The 21611-nt window shown below is 45.6% G+C and overlaps 2 protein-coding genes across 16 annotated transcripts in view; one reads left to right on the top strand and one right to left on the bottom strand.

Annotated features, from left to right (window-relative positions):
• Positions 1 to 1390: 1390 nt before the first annotated feature.
• LOC140368990 (complement C1q-like protein 2) lies at positions 1391 to 3792 on the top strand. Of its 4 annotated transcripts, none has more exons than XM_072456181.1 (5): positions 1391 to 1920; positions 2048 to 2131; positions 2785 to 2868; positions 3186 to 3317; positions 3392 to 3792. In XM_072456181.1, the coding sequence occupies exons 1-5, from the start codon at positions 1686 to 1688 to the stop codon at positions 3673 to 3675; spliced, it is 819 nt and encodes a 272-aa protein (XP_072312282.1). In that variant the 5' UTR covers positions 1391 to 1685; the 3' UTR covers positions 3676 to 3792. The 4 variants fall into 4 exon arrangements, with proteins under 4 accessions (XP_072312282.1, XP_072312284.1, XP_072312285.1 ...); XM_072456183.1 differs by having other exon boundaries at positions 1392 to 1920; positions 2069 to 2131; XM_072456184.1 differs by lacking the exon at positions 2785 to 2868 and having other exon boundaries at positions 1393 to 1920; positions 3392 to 3791.
• Positions 3793 to 6632: 2840 nt separating this feature from the next.
• Positions 6633 to 21611, bottom strand: part of shisa6 (shisa family member 6) — a 138319-nt gene continuing 123340 nt past the window's right edge. For 6 of the 12 annotated variants that reach the window (XM_072455753.1, XM_072455755.1, XM_072455757.1 and 3 more), the window contains 3 exons: positions 14362 to 14514; positions 12344 to 12447; positions 6633 to 8394 (listed from right to left, as the gene is read on the bottom strand). In XM_072455753.1, coding sequence (XP_072311854.1) covers positions 7513 to 8394; positions 12344 to 12447; positions 14362 to 14514 — 1139 coding nt within the window. In that variant the 3' untranslated portion in view covers positions 6633 to 7512. The remainder of the gene's footprint in view (positions 8395 to 12343; positions 12448 to 14361; positions 14515 to 21611) is intronic. The other 6 variants (XM_072455760.1, XM_072455761.1, XM_072455765.1 and 3 more) reach the window with 1 other exon arrangement.

Below are 21611 nucleotides of genomic sequence, written 5' to 3'. Positions count from 1 at the left end.
CGAGAAGAAAGAAAGAAGAAGAATATTCCGATGCAAAAACAATGTTTCCCATTTTTCAAATATCATAAACTATATATTTTCGGAAAGCGCTCGCGCTTTCCTACCTCATGGTGTGGGTCCCTGGTCACTGACGGGTACTTTCGTTAATTTTGAGTGGGCTCCGCCCACTTTGTGTTTTTGGCCCTCTATACAGTAATAATGTTCAACTTTTGCATTACATGTTTATATACACGGAACATGCAAGAGATGGAACGTATTTGTGAGCTACTTAGGGCAAATGAGTGCTTTATATGGGGATAAAGTGCTCGTTTAGTGCGCACTTTTGCACGGGCTTGCCCGTTTACAACGGTAATGTTCCATTTTCCTACTACTAATTAGTATGCACGGGGCGTGCGTGAGTGAAGGAGTGCGTTAGTGAGTGTTTGGAAGTGGGCGAGCGCTTCGCGCTCGATTTCGTGCGCACAATGTGCGCACTTTCGCAGCCGTGCTTCGCACGGCCTTGCGGAACTAATAGGCCTCTCGCCAGCTTGTGGCGCTCGGGCCTAATAATAAAAAAATGACAAAAAAATGTAATGTTTGACTTTGAGATTGCAGATTAATAATTATTATATTGTACTTTGCTCTTGCACAAAACTCTTCAATTCATTGTTTAGTGTATTGTGGTAATGCTGTATTATGATCTGTAAAGCATGAAATAAAGACGACATATTCCATAGTGCCCATCATGCCCACCCTAACACCTGACCAAGTCACCCCAGTGTCGTGTCAATAAACAGGAAACAGCTGAAGCTAACGTGTGCTAGCTTTGTTATGCTAAGTCCGTCAGCTCGAATTCATTTTATGTATTTATTCATACAGTTATATCAAGTTAATTACCATTGGAAATACAGCGGTTTATGACGAGAAACTAAACTTTACCAGTGTAAACTAGTGATGGGCCGATCGATACCAAATACTGATATATCGATACTGACTGAGGTATCGAAAAATATTGATACTCGTGCAAAGATATCAAACATTCTTTTAAATTCAGATTTTAAACAAATTGTGTTAATTTTTCTGCAACACATTTTCATTTGTTTTTAGGTTTTATGCCCTTATATTTATTGTTCTTGTTGGTTCAAGCAGAGGCTGAAAGAAAGTGATGCAGGAGTTTCAATGCTTTTTAGTACAAAACTCATTGGTATCGTTATCACATCGATATCGTGATATTTTCCATAGTATTACTTGGTATCAGATCGAATCAAGCATCAGTGGTCTCGCCCATCCCTAGTGGTCACATGGCTTTACAGACTTGTCACCCACGTTCAGAAACAGACTCAAAACATCTGTTCAAGACACATTATGATCTCTGACTTCACCGTTCATATTTTACTATCCTTGTTTATGACTTTTAGTCCTTTGGAAAGTTTCCTTGAGTGTCAAACATTCACAGATAAATGAATCAATGATTAAATATCAAACAGTTCAAGTATTGTATTATGTCCTTTTATATCATGGTCCTAAAATATTCTGATAAACGTGTTTGTGTAATTGAAGTATTTCATCTTATCTAGAGTCCTGTGAAACCTGAGCGATAAAACAATGGCAATATATGAGCAGTTACAGTAGTTAATAAATGATATGTATAATAAAGTCTGTATATAAGTGTGAGGGCGTTTGTTGGACTCACAGTTCTAGACACAATGGAAAGAGTGAGTGTGTTGCATGTTCTGCTGCTGCTGCTGCTCTGCTCTCTGTCAGGAGCTGAACTTCAGGACAATGAGATCAGTGAACAAAGACAAGTGGGTCCTGAGAGTGTGAATGTCCCGGAGCAGCCTCAGCCCTGTCCATCAGACCTCCACGCTGTGCTGCGAGACATGAGCGCCGCTCTGGCTGAACACAGGGTCAGGATCGAGCAGCTGCACGCGCTCAACCAAGGTCAGGCTCAGCACTTCTTTGCATTTGAAACACTTTTGTTTTATTGAGTCATTTATTTACACATTACTCGTCCACATTATCCACCATGTCTTAGAACAAGCAGCTGAAATGAGAGTCAAACTGGGAGAACAAGAAGCCAAACTGGGAGAACAAGAAGCCAAACTGGGAGCACTGGAGATGAAGACCAACGATGTGGACTCACGGCAACAAGGTGCAGTAATTAGTCATAGTAAAATTGACACATTGATGCTGAAACAAGGTGATTTTTATTTATGGTGGAAATTGACATTTTTTATTTTAGATTTGATTGGAATGAAACTAATTGATACCAAAATTAGTATTGGGACTATTCTCATTTGAGCAAACATAAGATTGGACCATGAAGAGTTTTATTTTAGAATGGTCACAATCTATGTCCAAACTTCTACAATTAGTGAAATTAGAGAAATATTCTGTGGTGAAAATTACATTCTGTCGCTTTAAAGAAGAACTGTTCTTTTTTTGTCTTCAACACAGCTTCAGACTCTTCATATTTTGGACATTTTAAATTTCTATATTGACTTAAAATGACAATGTTTTTTTATTCATGGCTGAAAATGGAGGTTCTGTTTTGTGCTGGATTTTGACTACATATGATACAAACATGTATAAAGTTATGTATATGCAAATATGTTTGTCCTTGTACAGTTTAGAGTGTATGAGTTTATCTCCGGCATCAGCACTTGTGGAGAGTCTAAAACACAGGGATTTGTCTCTACGCCCACTTTTTTCTCAAGTATATTTTGAAGGAAAAGTTAGGGAGACGATATGATGAAGCTTTATTTGCAATATCAGTACAATTGTTCTTATTTTTCTCCATTTCAGGCCAAACCACAGAACTTAACAACATAAAGACTCGGACAAACGTGACTGAAAACCATGTGGCGTCCCTGAGGAGAGACAGACAAGGTGAGACTTGATCATTGGTATTGAAACTTCTGTCTCAGTTTCCAGAAGTGTTAATACATGAGACAGGCCAAAATACTACAGCTTCAACAACACATTCCCTTCAAGGTTTCACGGTTAAACTTCTCATTTGGGCTTTTTGAAATAAGATGATTGGCCCTGGCTGTGTTTTGAGTGCTGAAACTATGAGAAAGAGTTTGTTGAAGACAACACCATGGTTTAGCTCCAAACTACTGCTATTAACCACATTTATACTGCTATATCCTTTAGTTACAGACAGTTTACGTTCAGACCTTATGTTTATTATGTATCTTTTTCAGTTGGACAAGTGGCTTTCTCTGCATCTTTATTGGCTTCAGGCTCTGGAAACACTGGACCCTTTAACACTCAGGTCCCTTTAACCTTCAGATTTGTGATCACAAACATTGGAAATGCCTACAACCCAGACTCAGGTGAAGCACTCACACATTACACTGATCTACAGGATGTGACATCTACCAACACTAAACGTCTAAATGTCCTACAGGCTTTTTCACTGCACCAGTGAGAGGGGCCTACCACTTTGAGCTCCACATTGGTGCACATGGAAGTTCCTCACATGCTTCAGGGGCTTACTTGGTGAAGAATGGAGGGAATATTTGTATTGCTTATGAACATCAGACAAATGGATGGGGCAAATCCTCTAACGGGGCCACACTGCTCCTGGAGGCTGGAGACATTGTGTTTGTGCGTCAGCATCAGAATTCAATAATATTTGATAATGTAAATCACCACAGCACATTCAGTGGTCGCCTGCTGTTTACAATGTGAGAAAATCTTGTTTTTTTAATCCTTATATTTTACAGTAACATGTACATTGTATTTGACAGTGTTTCTTTTGAGGTTGAACACATCATTGAACCCACATCATGTATCATACCTCTTATACTTTTTATATTAAAACTGTCGTCACTGATGTAATAAAATAATTAAACTTAATTATATAGAAACTCTTATAATAATAAAATATTTTATAATTAAATAATTATTATATTGTACTTTGCTCTTGCACAAAACTCTCTCACTGTGAGGAAAGGGATTTTGTACTTAGTATTTTCTCATTTCTGGATACTCGCAGAGAAATTAGAATATTTTCAAGAAATATCGGTAATAATATTATAATACTGGACAATTCGCAGCTATTTATTAACCTTAGGCTTATTTTAAAATTCTATTCAGCATAGAAAAATAGCTTTTGTTTGCTTAAATCAAATAATAAATAGTTATTCATGTCCCCCAGGATTCTTACTAGTACAAGTACTGTAAGGTTGTTCATGTCCTCCCACTTATGAAGAAGCGGGACATTCAAGGTTGATATCGATGAAAGAATTGTTCAAGATTTCAAACGTGACAGAAGGGTCCTGGTTAAACTCACATCTATGCTGGACCATGAGTGTCGCCCCCTGCAGGACACTCTGTCCCCTGCAGGACACTCTGTCCACTCTGGAGAGCAGCTTCAGTGACTGATCCACCCTCGATGTGTGACGGAGACGTTTCACAGTCTGTCCTTCTGCTGCTGTCACACTCTACAACAAACACTGTCATACCCATGTGCAATACTGTCATACCCATGTGCAATACTGTCATACTCATGTGCAACACTGTCATACCCATGTGCAATACTGTCATACCCATGAGCAATATTGTCATACCCATGTGCAATATTGTCATACCCATGTGCAATACTGTCATACTCATGTGCAATACTGTCATACCCATGTGCAATACTGTCATACCCATGAGCAATATTGTCATACCCATGTGCAATACTGTCATACCCATGTGCAATACCGTCATACCCATGTGCAATACCGTCATACCCATGTGCAATACTGTCATACCCATGTGCAATACTGTCATACCCATGTGCAATACTGTCAAACCCATGTGCAATACTGTCATACCCATGTGCAATACTGTCATACCCATGAGCGATACTGTCATACCCATGTGCGATACCGTCATACCCATGTGCGATACTGTCATACTCATGTGCGATACTGTCATACCCATGTGCAACACTGTCATACCCATGAGCAATACTGTCATACCCATGTGCAATACCGTCATACCCATGTGCAATACTGTCATACCCATGTGCAATACTGTCATACCCATGTGCAATACTGTTATACCCATGTGCAATACTGACATACCCATGTGCAATACTGACATACTCATGTGCAATACTGTCATACCCATGTGCAATACTGACATACCCATGTGCAATACTGACATACCCATGTGCAATACTGTCATACCCATGTGCAATACTGTCATACCCATGTGCAATACTGTCATACCCATGTGCAATACTGTCATACCCATGTGCAATACTGACATACCCATGTGCAATACTGTCATACCCATGTGCAATACTGTCATACCCATGTGCAATACTGTCATACCCATGTGCAATACTGTCATACCCATGTGCAATACTGTCATACCCATGTGCAATACTGACATAGCCACATGTGTCATTCAGCTTCAGAATCATGTGCAATATTGTGACATAATGTCAATTATCACTGGTGCAATATTTTCTGTCCATGTTACAGCTGTAAATAAGAGTGTTTTTTCATGAAGAAGTTTTGAATGATATTTTGTTATTATTTACTTCTGTCTCTGTTTCTGTACCTAATCTGTGCTGCAACACTGGAATCGCATTTGGATCTTTTTATAAAAAGTGTAGTTGGAGATGTTAATCGCTAACTTGGGTTCGTTAGCAGGACCACGCCTCTTACTTCCCCTGCAACCACACCTCCACTCTTTAACCACGCCTCTTATTACCCAGAAGGCCTATTTTATTTTATCTTCATGTTTGGATTGTTGTGTCAAGTCATAATGTCATTTTTTTATGTTTATGACCAGGGTTAAAATTAGTATCAGACAATAGCTTAGATATAATGAACATATCTTAAAACTCTTTACATTTTCAAAATAATATCTTAAAATGTGTTTCTTCAGAACTCAACTTTTTATCCAACATTGTCAGATCTTTTCAAATGACATATTTCATATAAAGTGTAAAATGTAATTTTTATGTCATATGTATTTTCTCACAAATGGAATCTGCCTCGAAGTCATTGTATTATCATTAACAAAAGTGGAAATAAAGTGTGTTTACTTAATTAATTCAGTTGTAAATGTGTATTTAAAATATGTATCCATACAGTCAATGTTAAATATTTCAATTTTGGACATTTAAAAAAAAAAAAAAACACGGTCATGTCAAATAGCGCCCCCTATAATTTGTACCACCAGCCGCCACTGATTTGTATGTTATTGCTATAAATAAGTATTTGAACACCTGCCAATCAGCAAGCATTCTGGCTCTGAAAAATGCAGTAATAACAAATGAATGATTTAAAAATCATCCAATGTGATTTCTGTCTCTGACAGTGGAAATGCACCTACAATAAACATTTCAGAATTGTTGGACGTTCAAATCCTTACTTTCCTCACTGTGCTTTATAGCTATCCCTCGTAGGAGTGAGACTTGTAAATGGTTCCTTATTATGACTATAACAATTATCATTATTTTAAACTAGTTGACTTTCCGCACACTTAAAATTAGCTTCATTTGACCTCACATGAACCTGAAGGTCAATGTGTTACTGCTTCTCCCAGTTGCTTTTTGTTTTAAACAGAAAACTATTACTGTAATAGTAAAAAAAAAAAAAATGTTTGTGATTTAAAATGGGAAAAAACACACAACACTGAGGAACAGTTTTACAAAAATATGGATGGTTTATTTGACCCTACTTGGACAAGCGTCATGATCAGACTCCATGTCTCCGTGGAGCATGGCCTTCTGTGTCCTTCAGCTCACACACACTATATGATCCGTCTGCTGGGTTAGGTGGGTTCTACTCTCAGCTCACAACACTGATGAGTTATAGTTGTTTTGAATGATTCTATTGAAAACAGACAGCCTAATACAAGGTCCAACTGGTACAGACTGGTCCATAATACGGCTTCTAAAATAGCGTATTTACAATCTTCTACTGGAAGCAACAGAAAGGAACCTGCCATCGCTTAAAGAACAAAACAAGCATCATCCATCACTATTGGAACACAAAGGAACTCAAGGATCTTTTCTTTTATTGATTGTGCTTTGTAACCCACAGAACCACTTGAGAATGGAGCATCTGTCGGGACATCAGGTCAGTCGGTCTCATGGAGATTCTAGAGCTACTGTGGAAGGGTACAAATGCTCATATTTATATAGTATTAAGTGATGACAGGCTCTCCCTGGACCGGCCCCTGTGGTGTTGCACCGTGCACAGCCCTTAGATTAGCCAGAAAAGGTCACAGACACATTTGTAAGACAGGAGCAGCGCACACACACAGTAGTGCTCACTACACAGACAGCAGAATGACCGAGCCATGAATGGAGTGAACACAGAGGGATGGAAGCATCAGCAGACCTTCTCTGGCCCATCGCCAGGGCCGTGTCCTTCAACAGTAGAGCTCGTCTGGATCGCTCATTGGCTCGCGATAGTCCAACATCTCTGACGTCACAGGAAACCTCAGTCAAAGACAGTAAGCAGTGCAACAGAAGGGCAGAGTAGCCCAAAGTGCACCGGGGCAGATGCGGGCGGCTCACACAGTCACCTCAGTCTTGCTGCCTGTGCGGTAGTGCTGGGACGGAGGCTGCTGCTGGTGGTGCTGCTGCTGCTGGGGCACATAGTGGAGCTGCTCCACAGTGTGAGTCCGTCTGGAGGCAAAAGCCTGTCTCTTGGAGGTTGTCTGGTTCATGGCTAAAGTATTGGAGTGGACCCCGCCTGCCCCGCCGACCCCGGACGTGCCCCCTCCGCTCCCGTTGTTGGAGGCACTGGGGTGGGAGTGCATTTTGGTCATCTTGTAGCGATCCATGATGGGCGTGGTGGGGATAAAGACATCAGTGTGAGAGATGGCACGGGAGATGGACTTGTCACTGCCCCTGAAACCTCCACCCGAGATGCTGCTGACCATGCCGCGCTTCAGGGACATCATGAGTTTGTCTGGGGAAAGGAGTGGGTCCTGGGACAGAAGCCGGTCATGTGAGTAGAGGCGCTCCTGGGAGTAGAGGCGCTCCTGCGAGTACAGGCGCTCCTGAGAGTAGTGCCTATCTTTGGGGTAAAGGTGTTCCTGTGACAGGCGCTCCTTGGAGTACATCATGCGGTCCTTGGTGTAGAGGCGGTCCTGGGACGTGTGGCGGTCCTGGGGTAGCAGGCGCTCCTGAGAGCGAAGACGCTCCGCTGACAGGAGCTGCTCGTCAGACAGGATGCGCCCGGCGTATGGGGACATACCGTTGGGCGACATGTTGTAGTCCTGCTGGGGGCCGCTCTGGGGGGTCAGCACCCGGTCCTGTGACATGGCCCTCTGCACACGCCTAGGCCTCTGCCTCTGCTGGGACGACTGCTGGGATGACTGTGAGGGGGGCGGGGCCTGAGGCATGGACTGCTGTGGGGGCTGAATCTGGTGCTGCTGTGGCTCGCGGTGCTGTAAGACAAGAGCAGAGGAGTTAGACTTAAACACTGGTCAAACCTCGACCAGTAGAGACTGTCATGGGTCTGTCACATCCCATGGTAGTGACTTGTAAGAATAGTTATTATGTTTGGTTTGTTTGGTGGATCCTCGTCAGGTGTCAGGGTGGACCCTCGTCAGGTGTCAGGGTGGACCCTCGTCGAGTGTCAGGGTGGACCCTCGTCAGGTGTCAGGGTGGACCCTCGTCGAGTGTCAGGGTGGACCCTCGTCGAGTGTCAGGGTGGACCCTCGGCAGCAGACCTTACTGACAGAGTTTGCCCGATTCCCTTGAGCCTGCCACACACTACGTCATTTTTGGGCGATGCTCAGAGCATGTACGTCCTAACTGTGATAATATCATATGTATCGTGGTGCAGTAGTGCTGCTGTCATTGTTTTTCTTTATCATCTGGTACCGTATCCATGGAATCTGCCCACAACAAATTCATACCCATGGAAACTCTGCATCCAATCAGAGTCAATTAGAACATTACTACCTGCTGGAACTGCCTGTCCAAAAAAAACACCTTTTCGTGTCATTGTTCCTCACACAGATCTTCAGTGTGTCATTGTTCCTCACACAGATCTTCAGCGTGTCATTGTTCCTCACACAGATCTTCAGTGTCATTGTTCCTCACACAGATCTTCAGCGTGTCATTGTTCCTCACACAGATCTTCAGTGTGTCATTGTTCCTCGCGCAGATCTTCAGCGTGTCATTGTTCCTCACACAGATCTTCAGCGTGTCATTGTTCCTCACACAGATCTTCAGTGTCATTGTTCCTCACACAGATCTTCAGTGTGTCATTGTTCCTCACATAGATCTTCAGTGTGTCATTGTTCCTCACACAGATCTTCAGTGTGTCATTGTTCCTCACACAGATCTTCAGCGTGTCATTGTTCCTCACACAGATCTTCAGTGTGTCATTGTTCCTCACACAGATCTTCAGTGTCATTGTTCCTCACATAGATCTTCAGCGTGTCATTGTTCCTCACACAGATCTTCAGTGTGTCATTGTTCCTCGCGCAGATCTTCAGCGTGTCATTGTTCCTCACACAGATCTTCAGCGTGTCATTGTTCCTCACACAGATCTTCAGTGTGTCATTGTTCCTCACACAGATCTTCAGTGTGTCATTGTTCCTCACACAGATCTTCAGCGTGTCATTGTTCCTCACACAGATCTTCAGCGTGTCATTGTTCCTCACACAGATCTTCAGTGTGTCATTGTTCCTCACACAGATCTTCAGTGTATCATTGTTCCTCACACAGATCTTCAGAGTGTCATTGTTCCTCACACAGATCTTCAGTGTGTCATTGTTCCTCACACAGATCTTCAGTGTCATTGTTCCTCACACAGATCCGGAGTACATTAGTTTCTTCTTCTCTGCTCGATGCCAGTGATCTGACCTTCTCAAACACACTGACATCTTCTCCATGACCACGGGATTTGTCTTTCCAGATGGTTGTTTCATGAATTAAAAGTCAAGATTCCTGAGCGATCATCACCTGCAGCAGTTCTCCAGCAGGAGAAGAGGACACACTTTGCTTAATTGCAGAGTAGACAGGCAGTGTAAAACTGGGGGAACTCAGCTTTGACCAGTTTCTTTCAGTCAGGCGTTCCCTCATCAGGAGTTGGTGTTATCATGCCATCTATTGGCAGCAGAGGGAATTACCATGGTAAAGAAAGCAAAAACTAGCTTGACCCGGCGTACATAAGCGTACAGTTGTTGTAGTAGTAAGATTTGTTTTTGGCCAGTTCCAATCTCACGATGCATTTTTGTTCATTGGGGCTGAATTTTAGAAAAAGAAGAAGCCAGAAGGTAAAGAGTGTTTGGAAGTGTTCAAACTGTCCTGACTTTTCTTCAATGTTCACTGGGTGAAAAATAGGGGGTTCTGTTCAGAGAAGAAGACGAAAGAAGAAGTCACTAAACAGTTTAAGACATAAAAGAGAAGAGTGCAAATACAATCCTCACAAATACAGCTAAAGAAAACTGTTTTTATCTTAGATTTGAACATTGTCAGAGAAGAACCTGTCTCACATCTTCAGGCACCAGCAGGAGGCCGGTCCATGTTTAGTCCGGACTCTGGCACCAGCAGGAGGCCGGTTCATGTTTAGTCCTGACTCTGGCACCAGCAGGAGGCCGGTCCATGTTTAGTCCTGACTCTGGCACCAGCAGGAGGCCGCTCCATGTTTAGTCCTGACTCTGGCACCAGCAGGAGGCCGGTCCATGTTGAGTCCTGACTCTGGCACCAGCAGGAGGCCGGTCCATGTTGAGTCCTGACTCTGGCACCAGCAGGAGGCCGCTCCATGTTTAGTCCTGACTCTGGCACCAGCAGGAGGCCGGTCCATGTTTAGTCCGGACTCTGGCACCAGCAGGAGGCCGGTTCATGTTTAGTCCTGACTCTGGCACCAGCAGGAGGCCGGTTCATGTTTAGTCCTGACTCTGGCACCAGCAGGAGGCCGCTCCATGTTTAGTCCTGACTCTGGCACCAGCAGGAGGCCGGTTCATGTTTAGTCCTGACTCTGGCACCAGCAGGAGGCCGGTCCATGTTTAGTCCTGACTCTAGCACCAGCAGGAGGCCGGTCCATGTTTAGTCCTGACTCTGGCACCAGCAGGAGGCTGGTCCTGGTTTAGTCCTGACTCTGGCACCAGCAGGAGGCCACCATCTTGTGGCACTCGGGTATAATAATAATTGTTGTTTTGTCTGTGCTTTTAAACAAGTTTTGTGTTCATGGAGAATGATTTTCCCTGGAGGACAATAAAAGTCTAAATAAATGGATGTGATTTGAGTCTGCTGGAGATGTCTGGACTCACACACAGCGTCAGAGAGCTCCGGGTCGCTACCTTTGACGTCACACAAATGTTTTTGGAGCTTGGTTATTTGTTATTATTATTAAAAAAAGCTTCAATTTGGATTCATTATGTTGTGAACTGGGCGTTGCATGAATGAGAACACCACGAGGAGTTTAAAGGGGGTTCTTGTGCCTCTGTGCCACTGGCTTCTAGAATTCTGCTTTATTGGCTGCAGAAGTGCTGATGTTTTATAGTTATAATAGAACAAAGCAGCTCGGCGTCGCACTGACCACAAACATGAGGAGGCTCTGGACTCGGGCCCCGCCTCTCCCAGACCCCGAGTCGGGTAAATGAACCTGTAGTGTGTAGCAGGCTTTATTCATTCATTCATTTCTACCGCTTGTTTCCATTAGAGGGGCGGGAGACTGGAGCCTATCCCAGTGACTTTGGGCCTTAGGCGGGTCACACCCTGGTCAGGGGTCAGTCTCAGGATTAACACTGACATAGACACACAAACGTAGTGGCCAATTTACCAAACACTTCACACATGCATGTCTTTGGCTGATGGGAGGAAGCCGCAGTATCCAAAGAGAACCCAAAGAGAACCCAAAGAGAACCCAAAGAGAACCCAAAGAGAACCCAAAGAGAACCCAAAGAGAACCCATGGGAACACAGGGAGGACATGCAGACTCCTCCCAGAGAGATCGAACCCATGGCTTCCATTATTGGAAGCTCTCACCGCTCTGCCAGAGAAGGAGGCTTTATACTTGCACAAACTGTATTGATCTACAAGGGAAATTATTCAGGCACAGACTGTAGCTCACACATTACAATGAAAGAATGGTTCTTGGTAACTAACAGCAAAAAGAATGTTAATACATTTCTGGCTTCACTGGATTTGTTGTTTGCTCTGCTTCAGTCCAGCCTCACTGCAGTGGCCTGTTTTCGGGTGTCATCCCCCCAGTCTTCTGTGTTCTTCATGTGATTGTTGCTGTGCCACTGTTTATCTTTTATCCTGCTCCCCAACAAATACTCTCCCGACATATCCATGGTCTTACTTTTGCAAAATCATCTATGTGATGGTGATTCCCAAAACTAACATCACATGGATGTTGCGTCTGTGGGTACGCACCAGTTCTTGGCTCATCTTTAGCACATGCAGGGGCAGTGTGCTTCGGGCAGCCAAGTCGGGCAGGTGGCGTTTCCGGGTGTAGTACTCCTCTACGTCCTTGTCACCTGGAGACAAAAGAGACCAGAGTAAGTGACAGCAGAGCCCTCAGGGTTAGAGGTTAGCAGGGGTGAAGCAGCACGATGCAGTGAGGCCCCTGGATCCACCTGCACATCCTCTATAGCTCATGGAACTGAACACAGCACTGCAGTCGAGGTCATGCCAAGCACAGCACATCCACCTTAGAGTCTGTGGAGAGAGCTGGAACGGGTGGAGAGCTGGAACACAGTGTGAAGCACGCAGGCACCACCGCACATGCTCCACATCACAGCCTCACGTCTCCACAGCGTACGCCTGTCGCTCATGTCACGAGCATGCATTGAACAGCTCTCTGTGGTCACCCAGAACATGTCTTCAGTGCTGGAGCGACACAACATGCATAGAGACAAACGGTGGCACATTTACAAGATATTCAGGAGACACAATGCAACATCAATATCACAGCTAATGGCAACATTCAGAACAGATCCATTATGCGCATACATCAGCGTGAGCTAATGTGATATAAATGAGTATTATTTGAAAGTCAAACTTGTTTTTTTCACAGAGGATTCTTCGCATTAGTCTGGACCACCTGTCTACACACACTCAGCTCCAGCCCCAGGCATGAGCTGGAAATCCCTCGTTACAATCAAAACTCCATGTTTTGTTGGCACCTAATAGTCCCCAGCGCCCTGCAGACACATCAGCTTTATTGTGATGCTACCGTGAGAGAATGATCCGCTTGTGTAGTGTTCTTTTCTGGAGACTCAAACCAATTTGCATTAATGAGCACTAACATTCCTCTCTCCTGTTATGAGCACAATGAAATATGCTACTTCATCCTTCCCCCTGCACCAACCTGACACTAGCTGAGCAAAAGAAAAGCTTCACAGTCATAGTCCTCCACAAATTATTTGCTGTGGAAGGAATGAGTGTCAGAGAGGACGGCGCCAGAGGATGTTTTTCTTCAGGACTAAAGGAGGAGCTGCTGATTTAACAGGCATCAGACAGTATTATGTAAATGGTGCGCGGCCGCTCCAGCGCACAGGGTGTGATGCCTGTGCTCGTACAATGGCGGTGGCACTTGTTTTGCACTTTGCTGTGAAATGGTGTCTGACAGCGTCTGCGCACTCTGACAGAGCGAGTGGTGGAGGCCATCCTTCACTGGGACCGTGGGCCTGATGGAATTACTGCAGCCTTAAGGAATATTTGCGTTCCACTTAAAGAATATCATGAGGAGCTCATTACGCAGCAGAAACCAGCAGAGCCACTAAATCAATAGGAGCGGGCCAGGCAGTTACTGCTCCCAGAGAAATGGGCCTGTTTTAAGGCAAGACAAGGGAATACCAATGAGTCACTGCCTCAGACAGAGGGAGCAGCCAGCCTGCCACGGCCGCTGCTTCCACCACAAACTTTAGCTTTACTTGAGATTGGATCCAGTGTTTGGTTATTTAGTTTGCAGCAATTTGTAACAATTTGTAAAAATCAGTTTTATATTTATACATGTAAAATGAATGACACGTTCCAGTAGTGTCTGCATTTGACTCAAATGACAGTGAACGTTTGCAAAGACTTCTGATAATGCTGCTTCGAATAGATAATAATTGATGAAATGTTCTTGACGAGTACACAGTTATTAGAAGTAGACGCCACACAATATCGATCTATATCTTTGGTGTTTAAGGGAAACACAAGCATGGTCTGAAAATAAGAGCGTTTGGCATAACCAATAACAGGTATTGTTGCAAAATGTTGCAAAATCACTTTATCAAAACTAAATTGGGGATAAGTTCATTGACAAAAGTATCCACTCCCTTGTGAGAAGAGTGTGATTGGACGTCCACAGTGGTGCTGGGCATTCTCACAGACCAGGCACCTTCAGAAAGCTGAAGCATCATGCACACATCCTCAGGCGCTCAGCCTGGGGCAGGAGCACCTACTGAGTTTCTTGAGGGAGGAGAAGCGGCTGAGGTCGGCAGCCACAGCTGCCTCGTAGGACGGCGGCAGGTGGGACAAGCTCTGGAAGGAGCGAGAGAAGGACAGGTCGAAGGGCTCCGTCTGCGAGGTCAGGATACCACTTATCCGATTGTTCTCTGAGGACACATACATACAGAGGGAGACAACATGGGACGTGTGGACACCTCTGGACATGCCTGAACCAGGACAGACCGGACAGGGACCAGGATGGACCGGACCAGGACCAGGACTGAGTGTCAAAGAACATTGTTGGACTGGAAAGGGAAGTCGGTCTCTGGGCAGTCGGGAGTCTGAACATGCAGGGATTTTCTGAAGCACACTGTTTTTCCAGAGTTTATCACTCTTTGTCCTGTCAGATCTACACACATGCACGTGAAGAGAGAGCGGGCCACTCCTCTCTCCAAAACTGTGTTTTAATCTTCCCATTTTTGGATTGATCATTTATATCAGTTATTTCTTCTTCTGGTAAAAAAAAACATACATAAAACAGTTCCTCTGAAGTCATTTCCTCTGGATGGAAGTGATTGTGATTGTGATTTATTCTCCATGCACAACTCCAGTGGATCTGAAACTCCTCCCCCTTTTAACTCATGGTCCAATGAGATAAGTCAGCCTTGACATCGAGGGTGTGGCCACACTGTCATGATTGAATTCCTTTGAGCCCATTTTAATTCATGGCACTAGTTACTTTCACATCAATTATTGAGGTGTTTTTCAGACCTTTGACTGAGGTGTAAATGGAGCTGTAAATAATTGATTGTTATTGCCAAGACCAGCTCCACCAGACCTGGTCCTGACGAGGGACGAGGACGAGGACGAGGGCGGGAAACTGTGAGGGTGCAACGGGCAAAGGAAGTCTGACAACTATATATATATATATATATATATATATATATATATATATATATATATATATATATATATATATACTGTCATATTCCAAAGATTGGACATGTTAAAGTGTCTGTGCTGAAATAGGATCGTGATCTAAGGACTGCGTCCCTCTGTTTTTAGTGTGTTTATTTCATATATAATGTATTATTCTGAGACTATTTCATGTATCGTTACATCTCTGGTTTGAAAAGTCGTGTATTACTTTTCACGATGGATTCATGATGTTGAGGACATTTTGGTTTGTGCTCCTCGGAGACGGTGCATGTTTGACTCCAGTTTGCCCGAGGCCAAGGTGGAGGTGGTCACATGACAGTGTGAGACAGACCAGAGAGTGGACGCTTGACCATAGGACGACAGTGTGAGACAGACGAGAGAGTGGACGCTTGAACAGAGGACGACAGTGTGAGACAGACGAGAGAGTGGACGCTTGACCAGAGGACGACAGTGTGAGACAGACGAGAGAGTGGACGCTTGACCAGAGGAAAACAGTGTGAGACAGACGAGAGAGTGGACACTTGAACAGAGGACAACAGTGTGAGACAGACGAGAGAGTGGACACTTGACCAGAGGACAACAGTGTGAGACAGACGAGAGAGTGGACGCTTGAACAGAGGACGACAGTGTGAGACAGACGAGAGAGTGGACGCTTGACCAGAGGACGACAGTGTGAGACAGACGAGAGAGTGGACGCTTGAACAGAGGACGACAGTGTGAGACAGACGAGAGAGTGGACGCTTGACCAGAGGACGACAGTGTGAGACAGACGAGAGAGTGGACGCTTGACCAGAGGACAACAGTGTGAGACAGACGAGAGAGTGGACACTTGAACAGAGGACAACAGTGTGAGACAGACGAGAGAGTGGACACTTGACCAGAGGACAACAGTGTGAGACAGACGAGAGAGTGGACGCTTGAACAGAGGACAACAGTGTGAGACAGACGAGAGAGTGGACGCTTGACCAGAGGACGACAGTGTGAGACAGACGAGAGAGTGGACGCTTGACCAGAGGACAACAGTGTGAGACAGACGAGAGAGTGGACGCTTGAACAGAGGACAACAGTGTGAGACAGACGAGAGAGTGGACGCTTGACCAGAGGACGACAGTGTGAGACAGACGAGAGAGTGGACGCTTGACCAGAGGACGACAGTGTGAGACAGACGAGAGAGTGGACGCTTGACCAGAGGACAACAGTGTGAGACAGACGAGAGAGTGGACACTTGAACAGAGGACAACAGTGTGAGACAGACGAGAGAGTGGACACTTGACCAGAGGACAACAGTGTGAGACAGACGAGAGAGTGGACGCTTGACCAGAGGACAACAGTGTGAGACAGGAGTGTGTGTGAGGTGTGTCTCCCCTGCTGTTTCTCTGCTCCGGTCTGCAGAGGGCCACGCTGAGGGCCACGCTGAGGGCCACGCTGAGGGCCACGCTGAGGGCCACGCTGAGGGCCACGCTGCTGAGGGACACGCTGCTGAGGGACACGCTGCTGAGGGCCACGCTGAGGGCCACGCTGCTGAGGGCCACGCTGCTGAGGGCCACGCTGAGGGCCACGCCGCTGAGGGCCACGCTGCTGAGGGCCACGCTGAGGGCCACACCTCACTTTGGTCCAAGCACATAGACATTGCTTCATGAATAAAACGCCTGGTCAGAAGTCGTCTCTTGATTAATCCGTCGAATATTCGTGGATTCGTTCTGAGCATCAGAGGATCCGACTGAGACTGTTCAGAGCCTTAACGTTCTGTTCAGAGCCTTAACCTTCTGTTCAGAGCCTTAACCTTCTGTTCAGAGCCTTAACCTTCTGTTCAGAGCCTTAACCTTCTGTTCAGAGCCTTAACCTTCTGTTCAGAGCCTTAACCTTCTGTTCAGAGCCTTAACCTTCTGTTCAGAGCCTTAACGTTCTGTTCAGAGCCTTAACCTTCTGTTCAGAGCCTTAACGTTCTGTTCAGAGCCTTAACGTTCTGTTCAGAGCCTTAACCTTCTGTTCAGAGCCTTAACCTTCTGTTCAGAGCCTTAACGTTCTGTTCAGAGCCTTAACCTTCTGTTCAGAGCCTTAACGTTCTGTTCAGAGCCTTAACCTTCTGTTCAGAGCCTTAACCTTCTGTTCAGAGCCTTAACCTTCTGTTCAGAGCCTTAACCTTCTGTTCAGAGCCTTAACCTTCTGTTCAGAGCCTTAACCTTCTGTTCAGAGCCTTAACCTTCTGTTCAGAGCCTTAACGTTCTGTTCAGAGCCTTAAACTTCTGTTCAGAGCCTTAACCTTCTGTTCAGAGCCTTAACCTTCTGTTCAGAGCCTTAACCTTCTGTTCAGAGCCTTAACCTTCTGTTCAGAGCCTTAACCTTCTGTTCAGAGCCTTAACGTTCTGTTCAGAGCCTTAACCTTCTGTTCAGAGCCTTAACGTTCTGTTCAGAGCCTTAACGTTCTGTTCAGAGCCTTAACCTTCTGTTCAGAGCCTTAACCTTCTGTTCAGAGCCTTAACGTTCTGTTCAGAGCCTTAACCTTCTGTTCAGAGCCTTAACCTTCTGTTCAGAGCCTTAACGTTCTGTTCAGAGCCTTAACCTTCTGTTCAGAGCCTTAACCTTCTGTTCAGAGCCTTAACGTTCTGTTCAGAGCCTTAACCTTCTGTTCAGAGCCTTAACCTTCTGTTCAGAGCCTTAACGTTCTGTTCAGAGCCTTAACCTTCTGTTCAGAGCCTTAACCTTCTGTTCAGAGCCTTAACCTTCTGTTCAGAGCCTTAACCTTCTGTTCAGAGCCTTAACGTTCTGTTCAGAGCCTTAACCTTCTGTTCAGAGCCTTAACCTTCTGTTCAGAGCCTTAACGTTCTGTTCAGAGCCTTAACCTTCTGTTCAGAGCCTTAACGTTCTGTTCAGAGCCTTAACCTTCTGTTCAGAGCCTTAACCTTCTGTTCAGAGCCTTAACCTTCTGTTCAGAGCCTTAACCTTCTGTTCAGAGCCTTAACGTTCTGTTCAGAGCCTTAACCTTCTGTTCAGAGCCTTAACGTTCTGTTCAGAGCCTTAACGTTCTGTTCAGAGCCTTAACCTTCTGTTCAGAGCCTTAACGTTCTGTTCAGAGCCTTAACCTTCTGTTCAGAGCCTTAACGTTCTGTTCAGAGCCTTAACCTTCTGTTCAGAGCCTTAACGTTCTGTTCAGAGCCTTAACCTTCTGTTCAGAGCCTTAACCTTCTGTTCAGAGCCTTAACGTTCTGTTCAGAGCCTTAACCTTCTGTTCAGAGCCTTAACCTTCTGTTCAGAGCCTTAACGTTCTGTTCAGAGCCTTAACCTTCTGTTCAGAGCCTTAACGTTCTGTTCAGAGCCTTAACGTTCTGTTCAGAGCCTTAACCTTCTGTTCAGAGCCTTAACCTTCTGTTCAGAGCCTTAACCTTCTGTTCAGAGCCTTAACCTTCTGTTCAGAGCCTTAACGTTCTGTTCAGAGCCTTAACCTTCTGTTCAGAGCCTTAACCTTCTGTTCAGAGCCTTAACCTTCTGTTCAGAGCCTTAACCTTCTGTTCAGAGCCTTAACCTTCTGTTCAGAGCCTTAACCTTCTGTTCAGAGCCTTAACGTTCTGTTCAGAGCCTTAACCTTCTGTTCAGAGCCTTAACGTTCTGTTCAGAGCCTTAACCTTCTGTTCAGAGCCTTAACCTTCTGTTCAGAGCCTTAACGTTCTGTTCAGAGCCTTAACGTTCTGTTCAGAGCCTTAACGTTCTGTTCAGAGCCTTAACGTTCTGTTCAGAGCCTTAACCTTCTGTTCAGAGCCTTAACCTTCTGTTCAGAGCCTTAACCTTCTGTTCAGAGCCTTAACGTTCTGTTCAGAGCCTTAACCTTCTGTTCAGAGCCTTAACCTTCTGTTCAGAGCCTTAACGTTCTGTTCAGAGCCTTAACCTTCTGTTCAGAGCCTTAACCTTCTGTTCAGAGCCTTAACGTTCTGTTCAGAGCCTTAACCTTCTGTTCAGAGCCTTAACCTTCTGTTCAGAGCCTTAACGTTCTGTTCAGAGCCTTAACCTTCTGTTCAGAGCCTTAACCTTCTGTTCAGAGCCTTAACCTTCTGTTCAGAGCCTTAACCTTCTGTTCAGAGCCTTAACGTTCTGTTCAGAGCCTTAACGTTCTGTTCAGAGCCTTAACCTTCTGTTCAGAGCCTTAACGTTCTGTTCAGAGCCTTAACCTTCTGTTCAGAGCCTTAACGTTCTGTTCAGAGCCTTAACGTTCTGTTCAGAGCCTTAACCTTCTGTTCAGAGCCTTAACGTTCTGTTCAGAGCCTTAACGTTCTGTTCAGAGCCTTAACCTTCTGTTCAGAGCCTTAACCTTCTGTTCAGAGCCTTAACCTTCTGTTCAGAGCCTTAACGTTCTGTTCAGAGCCTTAACCTTCTGTTCAGGTCTGACCTGATGAGACTCACTCTTCAGAGAAATGATGCTCAAATCCAACATCTTGCAGGAGTCAAAATGAGGCTGAAAAGCACTTCCTGTTTGGGGCGTGAACAGCGTGAACAGCAGGTGTGAGTCATGACTCTCTCTGATGACATCTCTGACTTGGTTCACTTGTCATCTGATTTGAAAATCTGTGTTGCATCTAACATTTAGTTGTTGCTAATCTAAGCCAACGAAAAACGTGATTGATCATTTGTCACGTCAAACTGTGGATAAAGAAAGTTCCGACTTTGTGTCGAGTCCAACTTTTCTTTTTCATTTTTACATCATTTTCTCTGATTGTTTCCTTCAAAATGCAGTTGAAATGCGTAGGAATTTCCATCATGTGGCATTAAACTTATCCAATTTGCATTTATATAATGATGTGTTTTATTGCTAAGATAAGAACATGTTTGTTACTGTGAGTGGGCTTGCCTCTCCACAGATCTGACCTGTAACATGTGGAGCTGCAGACATATTACACAGAGTGTGTTCTGTTGTTTTGAATATGAATTATATTAGCTATAACAATAATCATAATGATTAAAACCTGCAAACGAGCAGATTATGGATAAGAAAAAACAAACCAAAGTCTGGACTTTTCACAGTCTGTGGATGTTTCTGTGATGAAACGTTAATGAAGCTATTTACAATTCCCAATTGTTTGTGAGAATATGATCTGAATATCTGCTGTAGTCCAAGAAAATAATGTGATATACATTTTGGTTCTAATGGCCTAAAGTGCAGGTGGAACATGTCCACCGTCCTACAGTCCCACAGTCCCACAGTCCCACCGTCCCACAGTCCCACCGTCCCACCGTCCCACAGTCCCACCGTCCCACCGTCCCACCGTCCCACCGTCCCACAGTCCCACAGTCCCACCGTCCCACCGTCCCACCGTCCCACCGTCCCACCGTCCCACAGTCCCACCGTCCCACCGTCCCACCGTCCCACCGTCCCACAGTCCCACAGTCCCACCGTCCCACAGTCCCACAGTCCCACCGTCGCACAGTCCCACAGTCCCACCGTCCCACCGTCCCACAGTCCCACAGTCCCACCGTCCCACCGTCCCACCGTCCCACCGTCCCACAGTCCCACCGTCCCACAGTCCCACCGTCCCACAGTCCCACAGTCCCACCGTCGCACAGTCCCACAGTTCCACAGTCCCACCGTCCCACAGTCCCACCGTCCCACCGTCCCACCGTCTCACCGTCCCACCGTCCCACAGTCCCACCGTCCCACAGTCCCACAGTCCCACCGTCCCACAGTCCCACAGTCCCACCGTCCCACCGTCCCACCGTCCCACCGTCCCACCGTCCCACAGTCCCACCGTCCCACAGTCCCACAGTCCCACCGTCTCACCGTCCCACAGTCCCACCGTCCCACAGTCCCACCATCCCACTGTCCCACAGTCCCACCGTCCCACTGTCCCACCGTCCCACAGTCATGTCATCAAATCAAGACAAATGTGACTTGTAGAAACACATTGAATACTGTCTTTTTGTGACTGGTTTTCCAAACTCAACATGCAGTGAACGTGTCCTCAGAGCAGTCCTCAGAGCAGCCGTCCTTCCTGTCCCTGTGCTTGGCCTGCAGTGAACGTGTCCTCAGAGCAGCCGTCCTTCCTGTCCCTGTGCTTGTCCTGCAGTGATCGTGTCCTCAGAGCATCTGTCCTTCCTGTCCCTGTCCCTGTCCTGCAGAGCGGAGAGGACCACAACAGGGGAGAGTGGGTCTTGGACCAAACTATTTTCATGTTTGGAATATGAGACGATTACTGTGAAAAGAATCTTATCCATTTTACAAGTGTCACAGCGATTGGCACCATGGGGGGAGGGGCATATGGGGAGGGGGCGGGGGAAGGGGGCGGGGGAAGGGGGGAGGGGGGGATGATGGCCGACATCACACAACACGAGTCTGGAC

Source organism: Eucyclogobius newberryi, unplaced genomic scaffold, assembly GCF_026437365.1.
Source record: "Eucyclogobius newberryi isolate DKJ021-1_F unplaced genomic scaffold, fEucNew1.0.hap1 SCAF_20, whole genome shotgun sequence".
NCBI classification, from domain to species: Eukaryota; Metazoa; Chordata; class Actinopteri; order Gobiiformes; family Gobiidae; genus Eucyclogobius; species Eucyclogobius newberryi.
The sequence above is the reverse complement of the archived record's forward strand: the minus strand, read 5'-3'. Positions and strand labels throughout refer to the sequence as shown.

What these genes read in the sequence shown, in the direction of transcription:
- LOC140368990 (XM_072456181.1), top strand. Translation starts at nt 1,686, where the DNA reads ATGGAAAGAGTGAGTGTGTTGCATGTTCTGCTGCTGCTGCTGCTCTGC. An exon ending in GCTGCACGCGCTCAACCAAG is followed by an intron (nt 1,921 to 2,047) that starts GTCAGGCTCAGC and finishes TCAAACTGGGAG; the next exon opens with AACAAGAAGCCAAACTGGGA. An exon ending in TGTGGACTCACGGCAACAAG is followed by an intron (nt 2,132 to 2,784) that starts GTGCAGTAATTA and finishes TCTCCATTTCAG; the next exon opens with GCCAAACCACAGAACTTAAC.